The sequence below is a fragment of the Pinus tabuliformis genome, chromosome 9 (genome assembly GCF_031772625.1).
Source record: "Pinus tabuliformis cultivar Carrire ecotype Pingquan chromosome 9, CPIR1, whole genome shotgun sequence".
In the NCBI taxonomy this organism is placed as follows: Eukaryota; Viridiplantae; Streptophyta; class Pinopsida; order Pinales; family Pinaceae; genus Pinus; species Pinus tabuliformis.
This window is the reverse complement of record NC_142307.1, coordinates 1,178,975,888-1,178,999,298: the sequence shown is the minus strand read 5'-3', so window position 1 is coordinate 1,178,999,298 and position 23,411 is coordinate 1,178,975,888. Positions and strand designations below refer to the sequence as shown.

Sequence of the window (23,411 nt, the reverse complement as noted above, 5' to 3'; positions counted from 1 at the left end):
TTTTCTGATTTCAAACATGTTAAACACTTAAATCTTGCCCAATTTTTGGTTGTGAACATTATGGAACCTTGAACAACCCCATGAATGTGGTGAATTTAGAGTTTGTAGGGTTGGTGGAAAATTATGCCTTTCTTGAACATGTTGCCTTGTCTTTGATACACAATTTGATGGATTCTATAAATGATGCCATGCGTAGGGATTGCAACAGGCTTAGGTTTCTCAATGTTAAGAATTGCAAGAATTTTTGTGACCATGCCTTGGAATCTCACAAACATTGTAAGAATATCCAATAATTTAGCTTGAAGCAATGCATTTGGGTTGTCAAAAAAGGTTAAAATTGTTTGGCACTTTAATATTCTCATCGATCTTGATGATTTTATTGACATTACCTCGATTCTCATGTCCCTAGCTACCCACTACTTGCATATGCAAAAAAATGTCTTTGTAATTCCCACACACCTCAACATAATATTTTCTCTGTGTTCCTTTCCTTGTCCTACTTTCTCAGTTGAAGTAGATATTGGGTTTTGCCTAAATTTCATCTCATGGGGTATTGGAACTATATGTTAAATCCTTGTACTCTTAAAAATTAGATTTTAAAATACATATTTCATTATATTGGTGAACTATGTTACTTGAGTATAATAAAGTATGATATACAACAAAGAAAAAATATTGTATGATACTAGCAATAGCTTAAGATATTGAACACTATCATATTATAAATTTTTAGCATTACACATATCAAATAAATCAAAATATTCATTTTTCCCAATTGAGAGCCAATGAGTCATCATCTCTGCAAATTATTGAGGTGAAGACCCTCTCATGCACTTTGAACTACAAATCTCATCTAAGTCAATGGTTTCCAATCTTTAATTGAATCTTATTGGTTGCCTACGAAAATATCCTACATAAAATCAATCCCCCATTTCCAATTGTCTTTGGAAATTCTCAAGTTATTATAAGAAGGTCATCAACCCCACCCTAGAAGATCAAAAGTATCTCTCTATTTTAACTAGCTCAAAGAAGAAAATTAATATAGCAAAGATTAGAACGAATTCTCATGAGCTCCATAGTGAAACAGGTCGTTGGGCAGTTCCTAAAACGCCATGGATGGAAACGATCTGCCATGTATGTGAGAATAGGAACATCAAGGATGAAAACCACTTCCTCTTAGAGTGCCTCGCATACAACCACATTAGATCTCAGTTTCACAATCTTTGTTACAATACTGACATTCCTAGCCTTTTGCAATGTCAAAATTATAGTGAGCTCGGAAGGCTTCTCTCCAAGCTTTTTGAGCATAGGAATAAAATCTTAAATCAAATTAAATAATTTGTTTTTAGGTCCGATAGACCAATGTTTGGTCTCAGGGGACGTTAACCACCACCACCATCATCATCATCATCATATTACCATTATTGTATTCTTGAAACTTTCATTCAAAACAATTAATGTTGATAATTTTTTTTCAATTGTGTAGACCCTCGAAAACATTGATACATGTCATTTGCTATTTGGTTTAAGTTCATCCTACAACCCTCCATGTGTTATTTAATGATTGGTCTATTTTCCATCTTATAGTGTACTCCACTTGCCCATCCCACTTGGCACCCTCTGCATGCCCTCTTCACCTTTACATCACCTTCATTCATCAGACACTATTTTATAGTTTTGCTCCATTATCGTCTCACCACCCTCTTAATTGCTTACTCTTCTTCCTTCTCTATTTCTCTTTGGAAAATTCACACACATATTTGCGATTATGGCGGGTGAGCATGTAGTTGGGAAATTTAGATTTGGAGTTCTAGGATCATTGAAAATATTTCACTAAGTATGAGATAAAGATTAACCTTATGAAATATTCATTTTCCATCCTAAAAAAAATCTCTCGATCTTCAAACAACATAACCTCCCCAATCCACTTTGGCATTTCCTCTCCCCTCCTTCAAAACTATACTAATACCTAACCCATAATCTCTTAAATATATAACTCAAAATAATCCCATTACTAATTCACTAACTCTCTCACCATTAACTTGATCACCAACCTACCCTCTCTCTCACCATCAACCTGCTGACAAACCCACCCTCTCACCATTGATACACTAACTAAAAATTTCATAACCATTATTCAACCAAGCACGAATGAAATACCTTGATGACTAACCCATTAACTCCTGAACTGGTACAACTCATATAATTGATTATAATGGAATATGATAAACTATGATGCACTAAAGGATATAGTTAGCCGAATGTAACAGCTAACCTATAAATCATTGAGGCATTTGTCCAAACAAAAAGTAGGTGCTTTGCTCCGTCACTCACTATTCATATGGTGAGGGAATAAATCAAAATCATTTCAAATCTGATTGACGAATTTCATTATAACACTTCTTTCATGGGCATGCCTGTGTATGGTGAATGTCTTACATCGAGCATGTGCTATCTGAGATGTAATTCTTCAATTCAAGAAAGAGAATGTAACATGTATTTTGTAAGTTGTGAAATGAAAAAGATGCATTGCTGCAGTATAGAGCTAGCGTAAATAGCTATAGCCGGTGAGAGAAGCCGTAGTGAGCGAGACTAGCTAGCGATAGAAGCAGTAGTAAGTAGTTCCGAGTGATAGCATTAGTTAGCTGCGATGCCAGGCAATAGGTTCGGGTAGACCAGGTTCAGCTTCGGTATTGATGGTTTGGTGGTAGCATGTTCCTACCGAGGAGCTCTACTGAGACGATGAAGGCATTAGAACCAAACCTTTATTACTCACTTATTGCTAGCTATCCCACCCTCACCTACTTCTAGCGCTTGCTATCTCACCATTATAGCCTTCAACCAAGCTATCTCACCGTCTACTGCTTCTCTCGTACACCAATAGCTCTGAGAACAAACAATAGGGCTAGGTTAGCTTCGGTCTAGTCTATAGAGTCTGTCTGATTGGTTGAGTTAGCTGGGTATGATAGCTGCTGTACCTGTAGCAATATCAGTCGGTATATGAGCTGTAATCAGTACCTCTAATAGCTGTCCTTCTCCTTGTTTCAGCTGTAGCTGTCCCACCTCTAGCTGTACCTTTATTACTTGTATCTGTACCTTTAGCTGTCCCTGTACCTAAGTGTATGCTAAGTGTATGTCTGGTTGATTGGGTAGCTAGCTGGTCTCATCAGTAGCTATCTCGGTCTCATATCCTCTGGGTAGGGGGTTAGATAGCTTGTATGATTGATGGGTAGGGTTCTGGGGTTAACTAGCAGGGATGTATGGCTAGTTAAGTCTATCTAGCTTGTATGGTTAATTCATTGGGATCAGTCTAGCTTGTCAGGTGAGTTCTCTTTCGATGGGTATGTATTGTTGTGTGGGTGATAGGATGTATAGGTAGCTTGTAGGGCTAGATAGCTTGTATAGATTGGTTGTAGGTAGGATTAGTACCATTCAAAGTATCACTCGTAGTAAGTATCACAGTCTTACAAGCGCCGGCTCCCTTCGTCTCAATAAAGCGCTTGACGAAACGGGAAGAGCAAGCAAGAAAACAGCCCCCTATATATTCCCCACGCATCTCGATTCCTAGCTGGGATGGAAACAGTCATTGCTGGACTGGTGGGTTTATGGACTAGGCGGCTATTTGGTTTGGGACGGTCATACAAACAAATTGAACCTAGAACCTATTCTTCGAACCTCTACATTACATTGACGCAACCTCTCTCTCGACCTCTACAAAGAACCTACGGAAGGCCCTCTTACCATCAAACATATGGGAATAGTACAGTACATTGAATAAGAACATATGACTAGAAGCTTGACACTGATCAGAGCTTATGAATAGTGGAAACCAATGACCTCAATTGATTCACTCTAACTAATAACTTACTTCACCATAACCTTGTAAGCTTCATGTGTTCAATGTTCCATAAGACATGGATTGGATCTTACGTATTATGTGTAATTAATAGCATGTTATAAGCTTATCTTATGGTGATAATAGAGCTTATCGTATTCAAGCTTTAATGAAGAGCTAATAGCTTTGGAATCATAGTCACTAGTGTAGTTCCATATTAGCTAATCATTATACCATAATCAACACAGTTCTATAGTAATCATTGTACTAGAGATAGGGTTGTAGTATTACTAATACATAAGCAGTCTGAATTACTATCACATCATACCAGATAGGTTATGTAGTTTTGACTTATGTGATTATCGTGTTCTGTGTGAGGCTTTGTTTCCATTGCTTGTTCATAGAAGCTGGTGTTAAGCTTTCCATTACTCCAAGCTTCCAGCATGATTACGGTGTTTCCATATTGAGTGCTTAGCGACGAGTTAGAGTGGGTGTAGGTGTTGAGGTAGCGGGATAGATGCTATTGATGATTGGTGTATGGGGGATTGCCCGTCATTCAAGTTCAATGGATGGTGTGATTGATGGATCTATAGTTTTGATGGGTGGGATAGCTAGCGATAGAAGCAGTAGTGTGTGACTCAATGGCTATGGTAGCATTAGAAGGCTTAGTGTTAGCGGGCTATGTGTGTAGTTGCGATACGAGGTTGAGTTCACACCGCTTGGTTCGATGGCTTGGTATGTCAGTTCAATGAATCAATCAGTCTATCTCAGTAGGCAGGCTAATGATAGCTTGGCAGTAGGGTTAGCAAGCGAGAGTAGCAGTACTCTTTACCCACCCACCCCAATCCCCGTAGACCACTCCACTTTGCACGGGACATAGACCAGGTTCAGCTTTGCACGAGACACAGTTTCACGAGGTAGGGCTTCGCACAGGTTAGATAGAGCTTCGCACAGGTTAGATGGCAACAAATAAATCCCATGCTATTGAGTCATAAATGCGGTTTAAGAGTGCTATGATGGGACCTCAAGTCGGCCAGCAATCGCCTAGCATCTTCACCATACATATTCACCATACATGCATGGCATGTAACGGGACGGCAGCGCTCTGGCCGGGAAATGACTCCAGCCTCCACCAGAAAATACTGACGTGACCACTGGATATTTCAGCAACGTCGAGGAAGGGACAGGCCCATTTATTTTTTGGCAAGTGTACAGCTCCAGAGATTTCTTCGCAGATATGCCTTCAATGCTATCTCCGTGCCCAAAAATTCAAATGCTTCTTCCGCGCCAAGAATTTCACAACAGACCGGTGGGTGCCCAAAAATTCAAATGCTTCTTCCGTGCTAAGAATTTCACAACAGAATGGTGGGTTAGGACAATCTTGAAATGAACTCATGGCGCATCCTGCTACAGGGGGCTTTATGTCGCACTGCGGATGGAACGCCGTGCTGGAGACGACGACGATGGGGGTTCCCATGATTGCATGGCCGCTGTATGCAGAGCAGCACTTCAACTCAAAGTTTGTGGTGGACGAGATCCAGATCGCACTGGAGGCACCGCAGAGAATCGACCAGAATTGGCTGGTCACAAGAGAGGACGTGGAAAGAATTGTGAAAATGTTAATGATGGAAGAAACGGGGCAGGAATTGAGAGAGAGAGTCGGAGAACTGAAGGCGGCTGTCAGAGCAGCGGTGGCCGAGGGCGGATCCTCCACAAAGAATCTAAACCTGTTCGTCTCCGAAATCATGTCTCTGTAGACCTAACATCATCATTAAATCTGTAATCTCTGTAGGCATCACACCATCATTAAATGTGTAATCTCTGTATGCAATTTGAATATGTCACGCCTCTGAAAATATAATTAAGAGAGTTGCTTATTTTATATAATTAAGAGTTGCTTATTTTAGTAAAACTTCGACAGTATTGCCCTCCTTCAACCTGTATTTCAGTTATTGTGATTGTGTTAAATTAGAATTAATATATCAATTTTATGGATGCACACTTTAAGAGTTTCGAGTTTAAAAGAGAGAGTCTCTTCTCATAACAGATTCCGCTGTTTATATGAAAATGAATGCGGAAGTCGTCTTTTTTACTCTTATGGAAATGTTGCTCATAATTTGAAGGGATTTTCGTTAAATAAAAATGGTTAAATTTCATAATTTTAAGTGCTTTAAAAGTTGTTGTTGGTGCTGAATTTATTTTCATCATATGATGATTCAAATATTGTTTTTATAAGACTTTTAAATTTTTTTACTAGGATTCAGAACATTTTTGACTTTCTTCCTATTTATCTAAATTTTTGATGTTGTTGAATCTATTTTAAACACCACCTTTGTAAAAATTTTAAAAATATTTTTACAGAATTCAAATCACTTTTAACCTTCCCAGCGATTCTTCAACCGCGACAGAGTACTCCAGAATAAATCTAGGCTAGAGTTCTATATGCCCTCTGGATATAAATTGTGCTTTGGAATGGAACCCCAATTTTAAATTTACTGTATTGTATTGCCCGCCAGGTATAACGCTCAAGGCCTGAATGGTGAGTTTCATTTGCAATGAAAGCTTAACAATTTAATTTTTGCTAACTATTGTATAATTAGTTTACTCATGTATATTAATAGGCGTCAGTTAAACATTATTGTTGAAATTTTTTAAAAATTTGTTTATTATAATTTATCTAGTTTTTTATACAAATTTAAATTTAAGTAGGAATAAAAATGTAAATATTTAAATTTATTAAATATAGTGTTCATTAAAATTTAGGCAAATTTTTATACAAAATATAGATGGGATGATTGATATTATTATTTTTTCACTAATTTAAAATTAGATTGTGAGAATAAAAAGAGATGATAGATAAATGTAGATAAATATTCGTCCAAGAGTTACTTTAGACATTTTTTATATTTAGGTAAATATTGTGCACCATATTTTATGCAATTATTTTTACAAATTTAGGTAGAAGTAAAAATTAAATATGCAAATTAAAGTTTAGTGTCCACCAAAATTTATGGAAATCTTTGCACAAAATTTAGGTAATAAGATCAAACTAGCCAATGATTTGTGCAATAATGTATAGTCACTATTTATGTAAATTCAAATATTTTGCAAATCATACTCAACCATTCTCCAAAAGTTCTCAAGTATCTTGAGAAACAATGTGTAAGTACAAGGAGTTATGAGAGAAATTATCACTAATGAATAATATGTAAAAGTATATAAAACCCCAATATTACTCTAGCTTTTCAACATGTAACATAAATGTTATATTGATATTGCAATATTATTATTTTTTATTTATAATATAATTTATTTTAAATTGTATTTATAATTAGCTTATGAGGTGTTGAGTAGATGGTGAGAGGGTCTTCTGTTAAGACATTTAGTGGCGTAAAAGACACTAATTCTAAACTTGTGGGTAAAAATCCAACCATGCTAAGGGTTGGTGTGGCCCAAGCTAAGCCACAGGTTAGGAGTGTATATATATATATATATATATATATATATATATATATATATGACTTTTTTGGATATGTTGTATTTATAAACTGCTTATTCACCCATGGTCTTGTAACATGGTATTGAATCATAGTTATCGTAACAAAGTCTATTTACAAATTATAGATTCTTTTTTGTATTGAAGCTTCTAAATATTTTGATTTGAAAAGACAAAATTCAAGTTCAAATGTTTTGAATCTCATGATAAATCGGGCATCACTAGTCATAGTTACTTCCTTTCTCATGATTGCACAAACTTGAAAAAGCTTGTGAAAAATCCTCATTATTTCAATTAATTCTAACCTAATGAAAATTGTTTTCTAGTATTTTGGTATTTGAGAGTTTGTCTACTTCATGTTTGATCTATTTCTCGAAAGAAACATTGAAATCTATGATTTAGAAGAACATGTAGAAGGTTGTCCCTTCATTGGGCACCATATGAGGAGATTTCCTGATCAATGACTAAGAGAGCGAGGTGATGAGTGTCCTTGAGTAGCAAAGTATTTTTTGGGAGAAACATTTTAATTTGAAATGCCTCAATATATGCCATATATATAATACTAACTATTGAAATATCTCTTTACATAATTGAGATGATAGAAATATGAAGGATATTGACGATAGTTTTGTGCATATACACAATTGAGATTGGATTTATGGTTGTCCCATGCCCATCAATGATAAGAATACATAGAATTGTGTTACATTTGTCTCCATGTTTCATGACAAGAGAAACACTAAGACTAGTAATTTCCCTGGAAGGTGCAAAGGAATGTTAATTAAAACAACACATAGAAAGTGAAAGGAACATATTTCCATTCTCCTTTAAACAACAGTTCCATGTCAGTATGGATGGTGTATTGAAAAAAAAGAAAGTATGAACTCATAGCCACATGCACAATGTTGTAACTCAAAATTTTACTCTCATTTCTTTTCCGAAAAAGAGTTCAACACCTTCTAATGACAAAATAATCATTTAAAGGTATGGTTACAAGGGTCCCTATGTTGGTAGTATCTGTTGTCAATGATGTCAAGTTATGCAATTCATAGACATCAATATTAGGGGGAATCGAACCAAGATCAAGAAGTAGCTAAGGGTCTAACACAATGTGGAGATGAATGTGATCAATACGCAATAAAGGGGCCTAGTATAAGTTGAAGGGATAATCTAGTATATTTCCTAGAAGACTTAGGGAAGTATATAAATTGGCGAAAAATATTATAACTAAAATAAATGACTTTGTCATGAGATCTTGTTTCCTTAATCTTGGCCCCTAATCCATGATTAATGATTATTAAACCAAGATTAGTGAGTATGGGACATGATTAGTAGTGCTTGAGTATACTGGGTACAAGAGCACCAGAAACTTGAGTGTAGTTTATATATGAAAGTTGAGTTCAGGATTCGACATGATGTGGCAATGAGACATGAAAAATATGAGTTGGAAGAAGGACCATGTCGCAATGCACGATTGGTCCATGGTGTATTGACTTGACAAACCCAAAGGTCTTGGGATTCGTACCAAGATCCCGTCTGATGAGGTTTTCCTGTGTATTTCTTTTTTGGCCAAAATGGCTGAAAATGAAGGTTTTGTGCCAAAATAGTGCATATCCAAAGGTCAACCCTTGTGGGGTCCGTATTGGGCTACTTGAGTACTGAGATGTCAAAATGAACATGGAATAGTACAATATGGTAAGTCTTGGATGGGGAAGTTTTTGTCAAGTTTTAGATTTGGAAATTTTGATGCGAAAATGCCGTCAATTGAAAAGTACTAGGGTATCTGCATGAGAAACAAGTGAAGCAATTTGGTATGACATGATCCAATGTGATAGGGAAACAACCAATAGTTGCATCTGGGTACCTTGTCAGTGTCTTTGCAAGGTGGAAAGACGATAAACCGTCCCCACCTTTTCGCTCGGATAGCACCCCATCCAAGATCCTTAAAATAATCGTTCAAAATATATTACTAGTTTATTATTATTATTATTTTGTTGGCTGACCCATAAGGGGTTCGAATCTAGAGTCTCATGGAATATAATATTTGATTATCAAAGCAAACCCAAATTAAGCTAGCCCATGGGCTTAATTTGTATTAATTTTTATATTTGGCATGTAACTTACATTTAAATTCAACTCACATTATAATATTATTTAAAGTAATATAAATATATATTTAATTATATTATTATAAATAACTATAATAAAGAATTGCATTAAATTTTAATATATTTAAGGTAATTAATTAAATTAGATAATTATAATAAGATATGGTAAACAATTTTTTTTATCATAAATTACATTTTAATAATATAATAATAAATTTATAATTTTAAGGCATTTTTTTATAAGATATTAATTTTGAGTAGACAACAAAAATTTAAAAATTTGAACATTAAAAAAAAATTGATAATAAAAATACTTAAATCATATTTTATTTTTACCATAGAAATATCATCAAAAACTCCTCAACAACTGAAATCTTACACCTTAATAGCTATAAACAAAATTTCCGAAAATAGTATTAAGATTCAAAATCCTACCAAACTTTCTATGACACTATATTTTAATCATCATCATTCTTCAACAATCTCGTTACAACACTTGTTTTTTATATCTTGAGAATTAACGTCTTAACTTGTTTGATTTTGATTTTCAATTTTATATGTTGACAATTGACTCCTTACTCGTTTATTGTTTTTGGACCTTGCCTTTAACTAGTTTATTGATTTTTTATTTTATTTATTCAGTTTATTTTCTTTTAGGAAGAGTGTTCTCCTAATCGATGCAGGTACAGCCACATTTTCTTGCGAACTCAGGTATCTGTCGCGACTAAGTATTTTTAAGATTCGAATCTGTTGTGTGTCATGAAATATATATATATAAATAAGATTACATATTTTAATAGAATTTTGTTTTGTATTAATAGTGATTTACTAGAGTGATTATTCACATATTTATATTAGTAAATTTGAGTAAATGAGTGATTAGTGATATGTTTATATTAGGAAATGAGTAAATGTAATTATTATATATTTAATGTTAATTTTTAAAAATGAGTGATTATTGACATATTTATATTAGTAAATGTGATTAATATATATTTAATGTTATTTTTTTTCTTTTAAATTAATGGTTTTATTATAACTATTTTTTTTATAAATTTTTTATTCATGTAATGTTTTTATTATATAATGTTATATAATAATTTAGAGAGTGATTTCATAATTGTATTAGGTAAATGTAAAAAGATAAACATATATTTATACGATTTTATTTATTATTTGATAATTTACTTCCTAATTTAATAATTGTACTAGGTAAATGTGAATATGTAAATATATATTTAGAGATGCAAGTTAATTAATATTTGAAATTCTATCTATTAATGTAAAGGAGACAACAACAATATGTTAATATCTTTCACTTATCACCATAAAATAAAGATTTGGATTAAAAGAGAAATTAATCTATCAATGTTCAATAGGAGGATGTCTATCTACGTAGTTATAACATCATAACAATAAGTTGAAAATTAGAGACAACACTATCAAAGTTTCATGTACCATGTGTAAACAACAACTTAGGATGAATATATTCAAAAGCTGATTGCTCGGGTCAAAAGGAAATACGATGAAATTATTTTGTCACATAAATATTTCTCTTATTACATAATGGTTGGTAAATACAGATATGCATCAAAAACACCTACGTCATGACACATTTTATATTGCTAAGATAAAAAATTCATAACGTTAACTAAATTTTACCTTTATCTTAAATTATAAATATTATTATTATTAAAAACAATTAATGTATAAGTTAAATGTACATATATTTAAGAAAATGTGTAACATGATTCTTAATCATAGGAGTTCTTAATTTGTAAATAGACTTTGTTACGATAACTATGATTCAATACCATGTTACAAGACCATGGGTGAATAAGCAGTTTATAAATACAACATATCCAAAAAAGTCATATATATATATATATATATATATATATATATATATATATATATACACACTCCTAACCTGTGGCTTAGCTTGGGCCACACCAACCCTTAGCATGGTTGGATTTTTACCCACAAGTTTAGAATTAGTGTCTTTTACGCCACTAAATGTCTTAACAGAAGACCCTCTCACCATCTACTCAACACCTCATAAGCTAATTATAAATACAATTTAAAATAAATTATATTATAAATAAAAAATAATAATATTGCAATATCAATATAACATTTATGTTACATGTTGAAAAGCTAGTGTAATATTGGGGTTTTATATACTTTTACATATTATTCATTAGTGATAATTTCTCTCATAACTCCTTGTACTTACACATTGTTTCTCAAGATACTTGAGAACTTTTGGAGAATGGTTGAGTATGATTTGCAAAATATTTGAATTTACATAAATAGTGACTATACATTATTGCACAAATCATTGGCTAGTTTGATCTTATTACCTAAATTTTGTGCAAAGATTTCCATAAATTTTGGTGGACACTAAACTTTAATTTGCATATTTAATTTTTACTTCTCCCTAAATTTGTAAAAATAATTGCATAAAATATGGTGCACAATATTTACCTAAATATAAAAAATGTCTAAAGTAACTCTTGGACGAATATTTATCTACATTTATCTATCATCTCTTTTTATTCTCACAATCTAATTTTAAATTAGTGAAAAATAATAATATCAATCATCCCATCTATATTTTGTATAAAAATTTGCCAAAATTTTAATGAACACTATATTTAATAAATTTAAATATTTACATTTTTATTCCTACTTAAATTTAAATTTGTATAAAAAACTAGATAAATTATAATAAACAATTTTTTTAAAAATTTCAACAATAATGTTTAACTGACGCCTATTAATATACATGAGTAAACTAATTATACAATAGTTAAGCTTTCATTGCAAATGAAACTCACCATTCAGGCCTTGAGCGTTATACCTGGCGGGCAATACAATACAGTAAATTTAAAATTGGGGTTCCATTCCAAAGCACAATTTATATCCAGAGGGCATATAGAACTCTAGCCTAGATTTATTCTGGAGTAGTCTGTCGCGGTTGAAGAATTGCTGGGAAGGTTAAAAGTGATTTGAATTCTGTAAAAATATTTTTAAAATTTTTACAAAGGTGGTGTTTAAAATAGATTCAACAACATCAAAAATTTAGATAAATAGGAAGAAAGTCAAAAATGTTCTGAATCTTAGTAAAAAATTTTAAAAGTCTTATAAAAACAATATTTGAATCATCATATGATGAAAATAAATTCAGCACCAACAACAACTTTTAAAGCACTTAAAATTATGAAATTTAACCATTTTTATTTAACAAAAATCCCTTCAAATTATGAGCAACATTTCCATAAGAGTAAAAAAGACGACTTCGGCATTCATTTTCATATAAACAGCGGAATCTGTTATGAGAAGAGACTCTCTCTTTTAAACTCGAAACTCTTAAAGTGTGCATCCATAGAATTGATATATTAATTCTAATTTAACACAATCACAATAACTGAAATACAGGTTGAAGGAGGGCAATACTGTCGAAGTTTTACTAAAATAAGCAACTCTTAATTATATAAAATAAGCAACCCTCTTTTTATATTTTCAGAGGCGTGACATATTCAAATTGCATACAGAGATTACACATTTAATGATGGTGTGATGCCTACAGAGATTACAGATTTAATGATGATGTTAGGTCTACAGAGACATGATTTCGGAGACGAACAGGTTTAGATTCTTTGTGGAGGATCCGCCCTCGGCCACCGCTGCTCTGACAGCCGCCTTCAGTTCTCCGACTCTCTCTCTCAATTCCTGCCCCGTTTCTTCCATCATTAACATTTTCACAATTCTTTCCACGTCCTCTCTTGTGACCAGCCAATTCTGGTCGATTCTCTGCGGTGCCTCCAGTGCGATCTGGATCTCGTCCACCACAAACTTTGAGTTGAAGTGCTGCTCTGCATACAGCGGCCATGCAATCATGGGAACCCCATCGTCGTCGTCTCCAGCACGGCGTTCCATCCGCAGTGCGACATAAAGCCCCCTGTAGCAGGATGCGCCATGAGTTCATTTCAAGATTGTCCTAACCCACCATTCTGTTGTGAAATTCTTGGCACGGAAGAAGCATTTGAATTTTTGGGCACCCACCGGTCTGTTGTGAAATTCTTGGCGCGGAAGAAGCATTTGAATTTTTGGGCACGGAGATAGCATTGAAGGCATATCTGCGAAGAAATCTCTGGAGCTGTACACTTGCCAAAAAATAAATGGGCCTGTCCCTTCCTCGACGTTGCTGAAATATCCAGTGATCACGTCAGTATTTTCTAGTGGAGGCTGGAGTCATTTCCCGGCCAGAGCGCTGCCGTCCCGTTACATGCCATGCATGTATGGTGAATATGTATGGTGAAGATGCTAGGCGATTGCTGGCTGACTTGAGGTCCCATCATAGCACTCTTAAACCGCATTTATGACCCAATAGCATGGGATTTATTTGTTGCCAGGTTAGATGGCTTAGACCACTTCTTTTTCTTGGACAATGGGTATACGAGACGAGGTTCAGCTTCGCGATCCATTGTTTGGTTAACGATCTAATGGTTCAGTTTCAAGAGCTTGGTTCGGGACCATTTGGATGGGACTACTTCGTTTAGACCCAAGAGCTTAAGGTTTTTTAGACCGGTTTCAAGAGCCTATCTGTATGGTGCGGTAACAGCTTGAACCGGACCGGAAGCTGGTTCACCATACATGACCCATAGAAAGATTTGACAGGAGCATGCGGTGGATAGTTCTCGAGTTCTGACCTCGAACAGCAAGGGCCGCCGCCAATGTCAGAGGAATTGTGTGCGCGCGGAGCAGCAAGGGCAGCCGCCAATGTCAGAGGAATTGTGTGCGCGCGGAGCAGTCCTTCCATCAATTTGAAATTTGAATTTTGAATTAACCCTAGCTTCTCTGTTCCACACTCTTTTCTGCTTTTCTCTCTGACCTCATTTCTGCATTTCTATCCCTTTGCCCTGCTGCGGAAAGTACGCACAGAAGACTTCTTTGCTTTTGCCAGTTTACACCACCGTAAATGAAGGCCAAGACCATCTTCTTGAGTTCAAGTGCAGTGTGACAGTGAACGGCGCACGATATGATTCGCCTCCAGGATTCAAATATAAGAAAGAAGCAGAGAACGCCACCGGATATGATTCGCCTCCAGGATTTAAATATAAGAAGGAAGCAGAGAACGCCGCCGCTACGCGTTGTGCTTCTTTCTTATGTTTAAATCCGGGAGGCGAAAATTCTGAACATTTTCTGAACATTTGTGTCCCTTGTTGAGGTCTGCCTACTTGCCATATATCAGATATACTTTCTTCTCTTTTATTTTCTTTATCCTGTTGACATTTCTGATAGTTATCTATGGGTTTCTATTTAAAAACAAAATTGGGTATTGACTACTATTTTTTTTTTCTTTCATAAATTTGCAGTCTACTGGTGCATTCTATGCTGTTTCAAGGTTTGCAAGTGCCACACCTCTCCCTCAATCTATCATCAGCCGTGGTATAGGCTGGCAGGTAAGGAAATGGATTCGTTGCTTTCACCCTTATGGCTTCAGGTAATTGGAAGATTGTATCATTGTCATTGATGGAATGTAATGGTCCTCTCTACAGGGAATTGGAATTTTATTGGATGGGATGTTTGGAACTAGAAATGGGTCCACAGTATCAGTGTAAGAACCAGGAAACTTGACCCATTTCTGGCAACCTTAGCTACAACTTGACCCATTTCTGGCAATACTAGCTCTGAAATTTGTCTTATCTTGGGAATTTGCAGTGAGAATGCTGGTCTTTTGGGGTTGACATGAGTTGGGAGTCGCAGGGTGCTCTAGATATCAGCAGGATTTATGATATTCTTCTCTGTTCTTGGTGATAATCAACTCAAGTTGGGATATTGTTCTCATTTTGGGGTTTATTCCCTAGTCTAGGATTTTGCATTGCTAATTTCATGTTAATGTGTTCCAGGCAAATTTGGAGCAATCTTTGCTTCTATTCCAGCACCCATTGTCGCTGCCGTGTACTGTCTCCTCTTTGGTTATGTTGGTATGTATACGGTGTACACAAATCCTATGTGCTGAGCTGCAAAGTCAGTCAACTAGTAGTATCTTAGCTGTTGCCGTAATGTATAATGGATGCATGCATAAAACCTTAAGGTTAACTCATATTGGCAGACACTTAGTTTGTACAATGCAATTTCAACATATTAGGGTAAAACAACAATTCATTGGGTACCTATATTGGCAGGCAGTTTGTACGATGCAGCTTTAAAATTGTAGGGTAGAACAGAAATTCTTTGGGTTTTGCCTCATGTCTGAAATTTTTTGTATTCTTGATGAGCAGCTGGTGGGGGTCTCAGTTTCCTTCAATTTTGCAATCTAAATAGTTTCAGGATGAAGTTCATCTTGGACTTCTCTCTGTTTTCGGGATTATCAGTACCACAGTACTTCAATGAATTTACAGTTTCTTATGGTCATGGTCCAGTCCACACTCATGGACAATGGGTAGGGTTCTTACAACTTCTTTCAGGGACTAAATTGAAATTTTTTGGCTAGCAGTTCGTTGTGGCAACATTCCCTTCATTCTTCAAATTTCAATGCTTTTAACTTTAAACATTTTTGAATGGCTTTTTTAACAGTTCAATGACATTATCAATGTGATTTTCTCGTCACCACCTTTAGTTGCTGGCAGCGTAGCATTGTTTTTGGATAACACTCTACATATGGGGAAGAGTTCAACAAGGAAAGACAGAGGCCATCATTGGTGGGATAAGTTCTGTTCATTCAAAATCGACCCTAAAAGTGAAGAGTTTTATGCTCTCCCTTTCAACCTGACCAACCCATCTATCTGAGGATGAAACTCTATTTTAGAGGTGGGGTCTCTGTTTTATCAATAGCCTTGGTGCATTTGGAGAATAATTAGAGTGTCTTCAATTCAGAAAGAGACAACTTCACAGTGTGAAATCTAAGATGTCTATATTTTATATCTATCACTTTGATAGGGAACTGCTTTCACGAATTATCTTAAATGAATGCCTCTGTTCCCTGGTCAATCATTTTCAGAGCACTTCAAGATCACCGCTCTTGGCAAGTAGCAAAAGGAGAATAATGAAAAGGAAAAGTACATTTCAGACTCTCAGAGTGGTCAATATGCTATCTTGGCTCCAATTCAAAAGAGGCATGTTGTGCATAGAGTAGTTTATTTTTGTAAGTACTTTTGAAGATGCAACAGAATTTTTGTTGTTGTTGGTGCTTCAAATTGAGCCAATGAGCATTTATCTGGAACTCGAGAGTCATATAGAGTCATTTTATAGTAATGATATCTTAAGCCCCCTTGCAAAGGCATTAGTAGGAACTAGCAGTACAATTGCTTTCTGATATTCTCCACGCATAATGCGAGAATTATTAGTTATTCATAGCATGTTTAAAATATAATTTTTTTGGTAAACGTTGTTTGCCTTTGAAATAAAGGCTTCAGCTCCTGTTGACAGGGCACTTTAGGCTTACCATTAACTTTAGCTTCATGATTTTCTTCTAAAATGAGTGCATGGAAATTATTGCAGCAAAAATGAAATGACATTGGAAAAGTAACGAAAAATATAGTACGGCTTTTCAGATGGCATTCCATGCAATGTATCACAGATTTCTTTTGGGAATTGTCATCTATTCTTTTGTACTTTTTATTATGTTCTACATATGGGGGATTTTTTTCTTATGCATTTTATGCATCATGATTAGATATGCTTACTATTGTTAGCTTCATCCTAGGTATATACTTTTCAGTTTCTCATGGCAAAATCATTTGTAGTTCTCCTGGGGGTAGGTAGCATTCACACATGTTGCCACCAATATAACAGGGGCCGCTAGAGTTGCAAGATCATCCCCATGTTGTAAACTTTATCTGATAACATAACATCAAAGGGATGTATATTTTGTAATATCTATTCTATTTGAATTTCTGTTTTGTTTGAAAATATATCCTCTTTTTTTTGAAAAAAAGTCAAATGAAGTGTTGTACTCTGATGTTATTTACAGGTGGGGAAATGCGTTGAAATAGGGCTTCCACAACTTATTGCACTGGTCTTCTTTTCACAAGTAAGGAATTAACCAATTACCATTATGTGTAAGCTTCTTGAGTGTATCTCTCTAGATATATATCATATATCCTGTTCCTAGTCTTTCCATGCTTTTTTAAATCTGTTGTATTAAATGATTTGTAATTGGAAAGATTGCGGCACTAATTTGTTGCAGAATGAAACTAACTGATTAAACTCTTTTTTCCTCCCTTTCATTATGGTCGACATATCAAGACTCGTAAGAAGCCTTTATTTGAGCGTTTTTCCATCATAATTGCAGTTGCTATTGTGTGGGCATATGCCCATATACTCACTGTAGGTGGAGCATACAAGGATACCCCTCAAAGGACCCAAGCCCATTGCCGAACAGACTGTTCTAGACTAGTTAGTGGTGCCAAATGGTATGCATTCTTACAAGAAGCATGCATACTAATTGTCATGTCACTTCATACAGTACGTTCTCATGCAAAGCCTCAGCATGGTCTTTATTATTCTGCAGGATAAGTGTTCCATATCCATTTCAATGGGGAGGACCTGTTTTTGATGGAGGACAGTCTTTTGCAATGATGGCTGCAGCATTTGTGTCTCTTGTTGAGGTCTGCCTGCTTGCCATATATCAGATATACTTTCTTCTCTTTTATTTTCTTTATCCCGTTGACATTTCTGATAGTTATCTATGGGTTTCTATTTAAAAACAAAATTGGGTATTGACTACTATTTTTTTTTTTCTTTCATAAATTTGCAGTCTACTGGTGCATTCTATGTTGTTTCAAGGTTTGCAAGTGCCACACCTCCCCCTCAATCTATCATCAGCCGTGGTATAGGCTGGCAGGTAAGGAAATGGATTCGTTGCTTTCACCCTTATGGCTTCAGGTAATTGGAAGATTGTATCATTATCGTTGATGGAATGTAATGGTCCTCTCTACAGGGAGTTGGAATTTTATTGGTTGGGATGTTTGGAACTGGAAATGGGTCCACAGTATCAGTGTAAGAACCAGGAAACTTGACCCATTTCTGGCAACTTTAGCTGCAACTTGACCCATTTCTGGCAATACTAGCTCTAAAATTTGTCTTATCTTGGGAATTTGCAGTGAGAATGCTGGTCTTTTGGGGTTGACCTGAGTTGGGAGTCGCAGGGTGCTCCAGATATCAGCAGGATTTATGGTATTCTTCTCTGTTCTTGGTGATAATCAACTCAAGTTGGGATATTGTTCTCATTTTGGGGTTTATTCCATAGTCTAGGATTTTGCATTGCTAATTTCATGTTTATGTGTTCCAGGCAAATTTGGAGCAGTCTTTACTTCTGTTCCAGCACCCATTGTCGCTGCCATGTATTGTCTCCTCTTTGGTTATGTTGGTATGTATACGGTTTACACAGATCCTATGTGCTGAGCTGCAAATTCAGTCAACTAGTAGTATCTTAGCTGTTGCCATAATGTATAATGGACGTATGCATAAAACCTTAAGGTTAACTCATTTTGGCAGACACTTAGTTTGTAGAATGCAATTTCAACATATTAGGGTAAAACAACAATTCATTGGGTACCTATATTGGCAGACAGTTTGTACGATGCAGCTTTAAAATTGTAGGGTAGAACATCAGTTCTTTGGGTTTTGCCTCATGTCTGAAATTTTTTGTATTCTTGATGAGCAACTAGTGGGGGTCTCAGTTTCCTTCAATTTTTCAATCTAAATAGTTTCAGGACGAAGTTCATCTTGGGCTTCTCTCTGTTTTTGGGATTATCAGTACCACAGTACTTCAATGAATTTACAGTTTCTTTTGGTCATGGTCCAGTCCACACTCATGGACGATGGGTAGGGTTCTTACAACTTCTTTCAGGGACTAAATTGAAATTTTTTGGCTAGCAGTTCGTTGTGGCAACATTCCCTTCATTCTTCAAATTTCAATGTTTTTAACTTTAAACATTTTTGAATGGCTTTTTTAACAGTTCAATGACATTATCAATGTGATTTTCTCGTCACCACCTTTAGTTGCTGGCAGCGTAGCATTGTTTTTGTAAGTACTTTTGAAGATGCAACAGAATTTTTGTTGTTGTTGGTGCTTCAAATTGAGCCAATGAGCATTTATCTGGAACTCAAGATTCATATAGAGTCATTTTATAGTAATGATATCTTAAGCCCCCTTGCAAAGGCATTAGTAGGAACTAGCAGTACAATTGCTTTCTGATATTCTCCACGCATAATGTGAGAATTATTAGTTATTCATAGCATGTTTAAAATATAATTTTTTTGGTAAACGTTGTTTGCCTTTGAAATAAAGGCTTCAGCTCCTGTTGACAGGGCACTTTAGGCTTACCATTAACTTTAGCTTCATGATTTTCTTCTAAAATGAGTGCATGGAAATTATTGCAGCAAAAATGAAATGACATTGGAAAAGTAACGAAAAATATAGTACGGCTTTTCAGATGGCATTCCATGCAATGTATCACAGATTTCTTTTGGGCATTGTCATCTATTCTTTTGTACATTTTATTATGTTCTACATATGGGGGATTTTTTTCTTATGCACTTTATGCATCATGATTAGATATGCTTACTATTGTTAGCTTCATCCTAGGTATATACTTTTCAGTTTCTCATGGCAGAATCATTTGTAGTTCTCCTGGGGGTAGGTAGCATTCACACATGTTGCCACCAATATAACAGGGGCTGCTAGAGTTGCAAGATCATCCCATGTATATTTTGTAATATCTATTCTATTTGAATTTCTGTTTTGTTTGAATATATATCCTCTTTTTTTTGAAAAAAAGTCAAATGAAGTGTTGTACTCTGATGTTATTTACAGGTGGGGAAATGCGTTGAAATAGGGCTTCCACAACTTATTGCACTGGTCTTCTTTTCACAGGTAAGGAATTAACCAATTACCATTATGTGTAAACTTCTTGAGTGTATCTCTCTAGATATATATCATATATCCTGTTCCTAGTCTTTCCATGCTTTTTTAAATCTGTTGTATTAAATGATTTGTAATTGGAAAGATTGCGGCACTAATTTGTTGCAGAATGAAACTAACTGATTAAACTCTTTTTTCCTCCCTTTCATTATGGTCGACATATCAAGACTTGTAAGAAGCCTTTATTTGAGCGTTTTGCCATCATAATTGCAGTTGCTATTGTGTGGGCATATGCCCATATACTCACTGTAGGTGGAGCATACAAGGATACCCCTCAAAGGACCCAAGCCCATTGCCGAACAGACCGTTCTAGACTAGTTATTGGTGCCAAATGGTATGCATTCTTACAAGAAGCATGCATACTAATTGTCATGTCACGTCATACAGTACGTTCTCATGCAAAGCCTCAGCATGGTCTTGATTATTCTGCAGGATAAGTGTTCCATATCCATTTCAATGGGGAGGACCTGTTTTTGATGGACAGTCTTTTGCAATGATGGCTGCAGCATTTGTGTCTCTTGCTGAGGTCTGCCTGCTTGCCATATATCAGATATACTTTCTTCTCTTTTATTTTCTTTATCTCGTTGACTTTTCTGATAGTTATCTATGGGTTTCTATTTAAAAACAAAATTGGGTATTGACTACTATTTTTTTTTTCTTTCATAAATTTGCAGTCTACTGGTGCATTCTATGCTGTTTCAAGGTTTGCAAGTGCCACACCTCCCCCTCAATCTATCATCAACCGTGGTATAGGCTGGCAGGTAAGGAAATGGATTCGTTGCTTTCACCCTTATGGCTTCAGGTAATTGGAAGATTGTATCATTATCGTTGATGGAATGTAATGGTCCTCTCTACAGGGAATTGGAATTTTATTGGATGGGATGTTTGGAACTGGAAATGGGTCCACAGTATCAGTGTAAGAACCAGGCAACTTGACCCATTTCTGGCAACTTTAGCTGCAACTTGACCCATTTCTGGCAATACTAGCTCTGAAATTTGTCTTATCTTGGGAATTTGCAGTGAGAATGCTGGTCTTTTGGGGTTGACATGAGTTGGGAGTCGCAGGGTGCTCCAGATATCAGCAGGATTTATGATATTCTTCTCTGTTCTTGGTGATAATCAACTCAAGTTGGGATATTGTTCTCATTTTGGGGTTTATTCCCTAGTCTAGGATTTTGCATTGCTAATTTCATGTTAATGTGTTCCAGGCAAATTTGGAGCAATCTTTGCTTCTATTCCAGCACCCATTGTCGCTGCCGTGTATTGTCTCCTCTTTGGTTATGTTGGTATGTATACGGTGTACACAGATCCTATGTGCTGAGCTGCGAATTCAGTCAACTAGTAGTATCTTAGCTGTTGCTATAATGTATAATGGACGTATGCATAAAACCTTAAGGTTAACTCATTTTGGCAGACACTTAGTTTGTAGAATGCAATTTCAACATATTAGGATAAAACAACAATTCATTGGGTACCTATATTGGCAGACAGTTTGTACGATGCAGCTTTAAAATTGTAGGGTAGAACATCAGTTCTTTGGGTTTTGCCTCATGTCTGAAATTTTTTGTATTCTTGATGAGCAACTAGTGGGGGTCTCAGTTTCCTTCAATTTTTCAATCTAAATAGTTTCAGGACGAAGTTCATCTTGGGCTTCTCTCTGTTTTTGGGATTATCAGTACCACAGTACTTCAATGAATTTACAGTTTCTTCTGGTCATGGTCCAGTCCACACTCATGGACGATGGGTAGGGTTCTTACAACTTCTTTCAGGGACTAAATTGAAATTTTTTGGCTAGCAGTTCGTTGTGGCAACATTCCCTTCATTCTTCAAATTTCAATGTTTTTAACTTTAAACATTTTTGAATGGCTTTTTTAACAGTTCAATGACATTATCAATGTGATTTTCTCGTCACCACCTTTAGTTGCTGGCAGCGTAGCATTGTTTTTGGATAAAACTCTACATATGGGGAAGAGTTCAACAAGGAAAGACAGAGGCCATCATTGGTGGGATAAGTTCTGTTCATTCAAAACCGATCCTAGAAGTGAAGAATTTTATGCTCTCCCTTTCAACCTGACCAAGTTTTTCCCATCTGTCTAAGGATGAAACTCTATTTTAGAGGTGGGGTCTCTGTTTTATCAATAGCCTTGGTGCATTTGGAGAATAATTAGAGTGTCTTCAATTCAGAAAGAGACAACTTCACAGTGTGAAATCTAAGATGTCTATATTTTATATCTATCACTTTGATAGGGAACTGCTTTCACGAATTATCTTAAATGGATGCCTCTGTTCCCTGGTCAATCATTTTCAGAGCACTTCAAGATCACCGCTCTTGGCAAGCAGCAAAAGGAGAATAATGAAAAGGAAAATTACATTTCATACTCTCAGAATGGTCAATATGCTATCTTGACTCCAATTCAAAAGAGGCATGTTGTGCATAGAGTAGTTTATTTTTGTAAGTACTTTTGAAGATGCAGCAGAATTATTTTGTTGTTGGTGCTTCAAATTGAGCCAATGAGCATCTATCTGGAACTCGAGAGTCATATAGTCATTTTATAGTAATGATATCTTAAGCCCCTTGCAAAGGCATTAGTAGGAACTAGCAATACAATTGCTTTCTGATATTCTCCACGCATAATGCGAGAATTATTAGTTATTCATAGCATGTTTAAAATATAATTTTTTTTGTAAACGTTGTTTGCCTTTGAAATAAAGGCTTCAGCTGCTGTTGACAGGGCACTTTAGGCTTACGATTAACTTTAGCTTCATGATTTTCTTCTAAAATGACTGCATGGAAATTATTGCAGCAAAAATGAAATGACATTGGAAAAGTAACGAAAAATATAGTACGGCTTTTCAGATTGCATTCCATGCAATGTATCACAGATTTCTTTTGGGCATTGTCATCTATTCTTTTGTACTTTTTATTATGTTCTACATATGGGGATTTTTTCCTTATGCATTTTATGCATCATGATCAGATATGCTTACTATTGTTAGCTTCATCCTAGGTATATACTTTTCAGTTTCTCATGGCAG

General features: G+C 35.5%; 2 protein-coding genes and 1 pseudogene across 9 annotated transcripts; all 3 read left to right on the top strand.

Annotated features, from left to right (window-relative positions):
* Window positions 1-4,350: 4,350 nt before the first annotated feature.
* Window positions 4,351-18,009, top strand: LOC149152778 (nucleobase-ascorbate transporter 6-like). 7 transcript variants are annotated; one of them, XR_016263539.1, is made up of 11 exons: window positions 4,355-4,789; window positions 13,858-14,672; window positions 14,821-14,907; window positions 15,004-15,062; window positions 15,355-15,432; window positions 15,730-15,890; window positions 16,025-16,258; window positions 16,449-16,563; window positions 17,421-17,480; window positions 17,781-17,862; window positions 17,961-18,009. XR_016263539.1 is itself a non-coding variant. In XM_089445313.1 (9 exons), the coding sequence occupies exons 5-8, from the start codon at window positions 15,237-15,239 to the stop codon at window positions 16,235-16,237; spliced, it is 474 nt and encodes a 157-aa protein (XP_089301439.1). In that variant the 5' UTR covers window positions 4,357-4,789; window positions 13,858-14,672; window positions 14,821-14,907; window positions 15,004-15,062; window positions 15,167-15,236; the 3' UTR covers window positions 16,238-16,258; window positions 16,449-16,566. The 7 variants fall into 7 exon arrangements, 3 of the variants coding, with proteins under 3 accessions (XP_089301437.1, XP_089301436.1, XP_089301439.1); XR_016263540.1 differs by lacking the exon at window positions 16,449-16,563 and having other exon boundaries at window positions 4,351-4,789; XR_016263537.1 differs by lacking the exon at window positions 17,961-18,009 and having other exon boundaries at window positions 17,742-17,862.
* LOC149152777 (nucleobase-ascorbate transporter 7-like) lies at window positions 17,505-18,583 on the top strand. The gene is made up of 6 exons (XM_089443601.1): window positions 17,505-17,508; window positions 17,742-17,862; window positions 17,961-18,057; window positions 18,207-18,293; window positions 18,390-18,448; window positions 18,553-18,583. The coding sequence occupies exons 1-6, from the start codon at window positions 17,505-17,507 to the stop codon at window positions 18,581-18,583; spliced, it is 399 nt and encodes a 132-aa protein (XP_089299727.1).
* LOC149152776 (nucleobase-ascorbate transporter 7-like) lies at window positions 18,387-22,372 on the top strand (annotated as a pseudogene). Its single transcript, XR_016263536.1, has 11 exons — window positions 18,387-18,448; window positions 18,553-18,625; window positions 18,741-18,818; window positions 20,268-20,327; window positions 20,543-20,709; window positions 20,808-20,901; window positions 21,050-21,136; window positions 21,233-21,291; window positions 21,396-21,487; window positions 21,584-21,661; window positions 22,254-22,372. The product of XR_016263536.1 is annotated as a nucleobase-ascorbate transporter 7-like (transcript).
* Window positions 22,373-23,411: the final 1,039 nt, after the last annotated feature.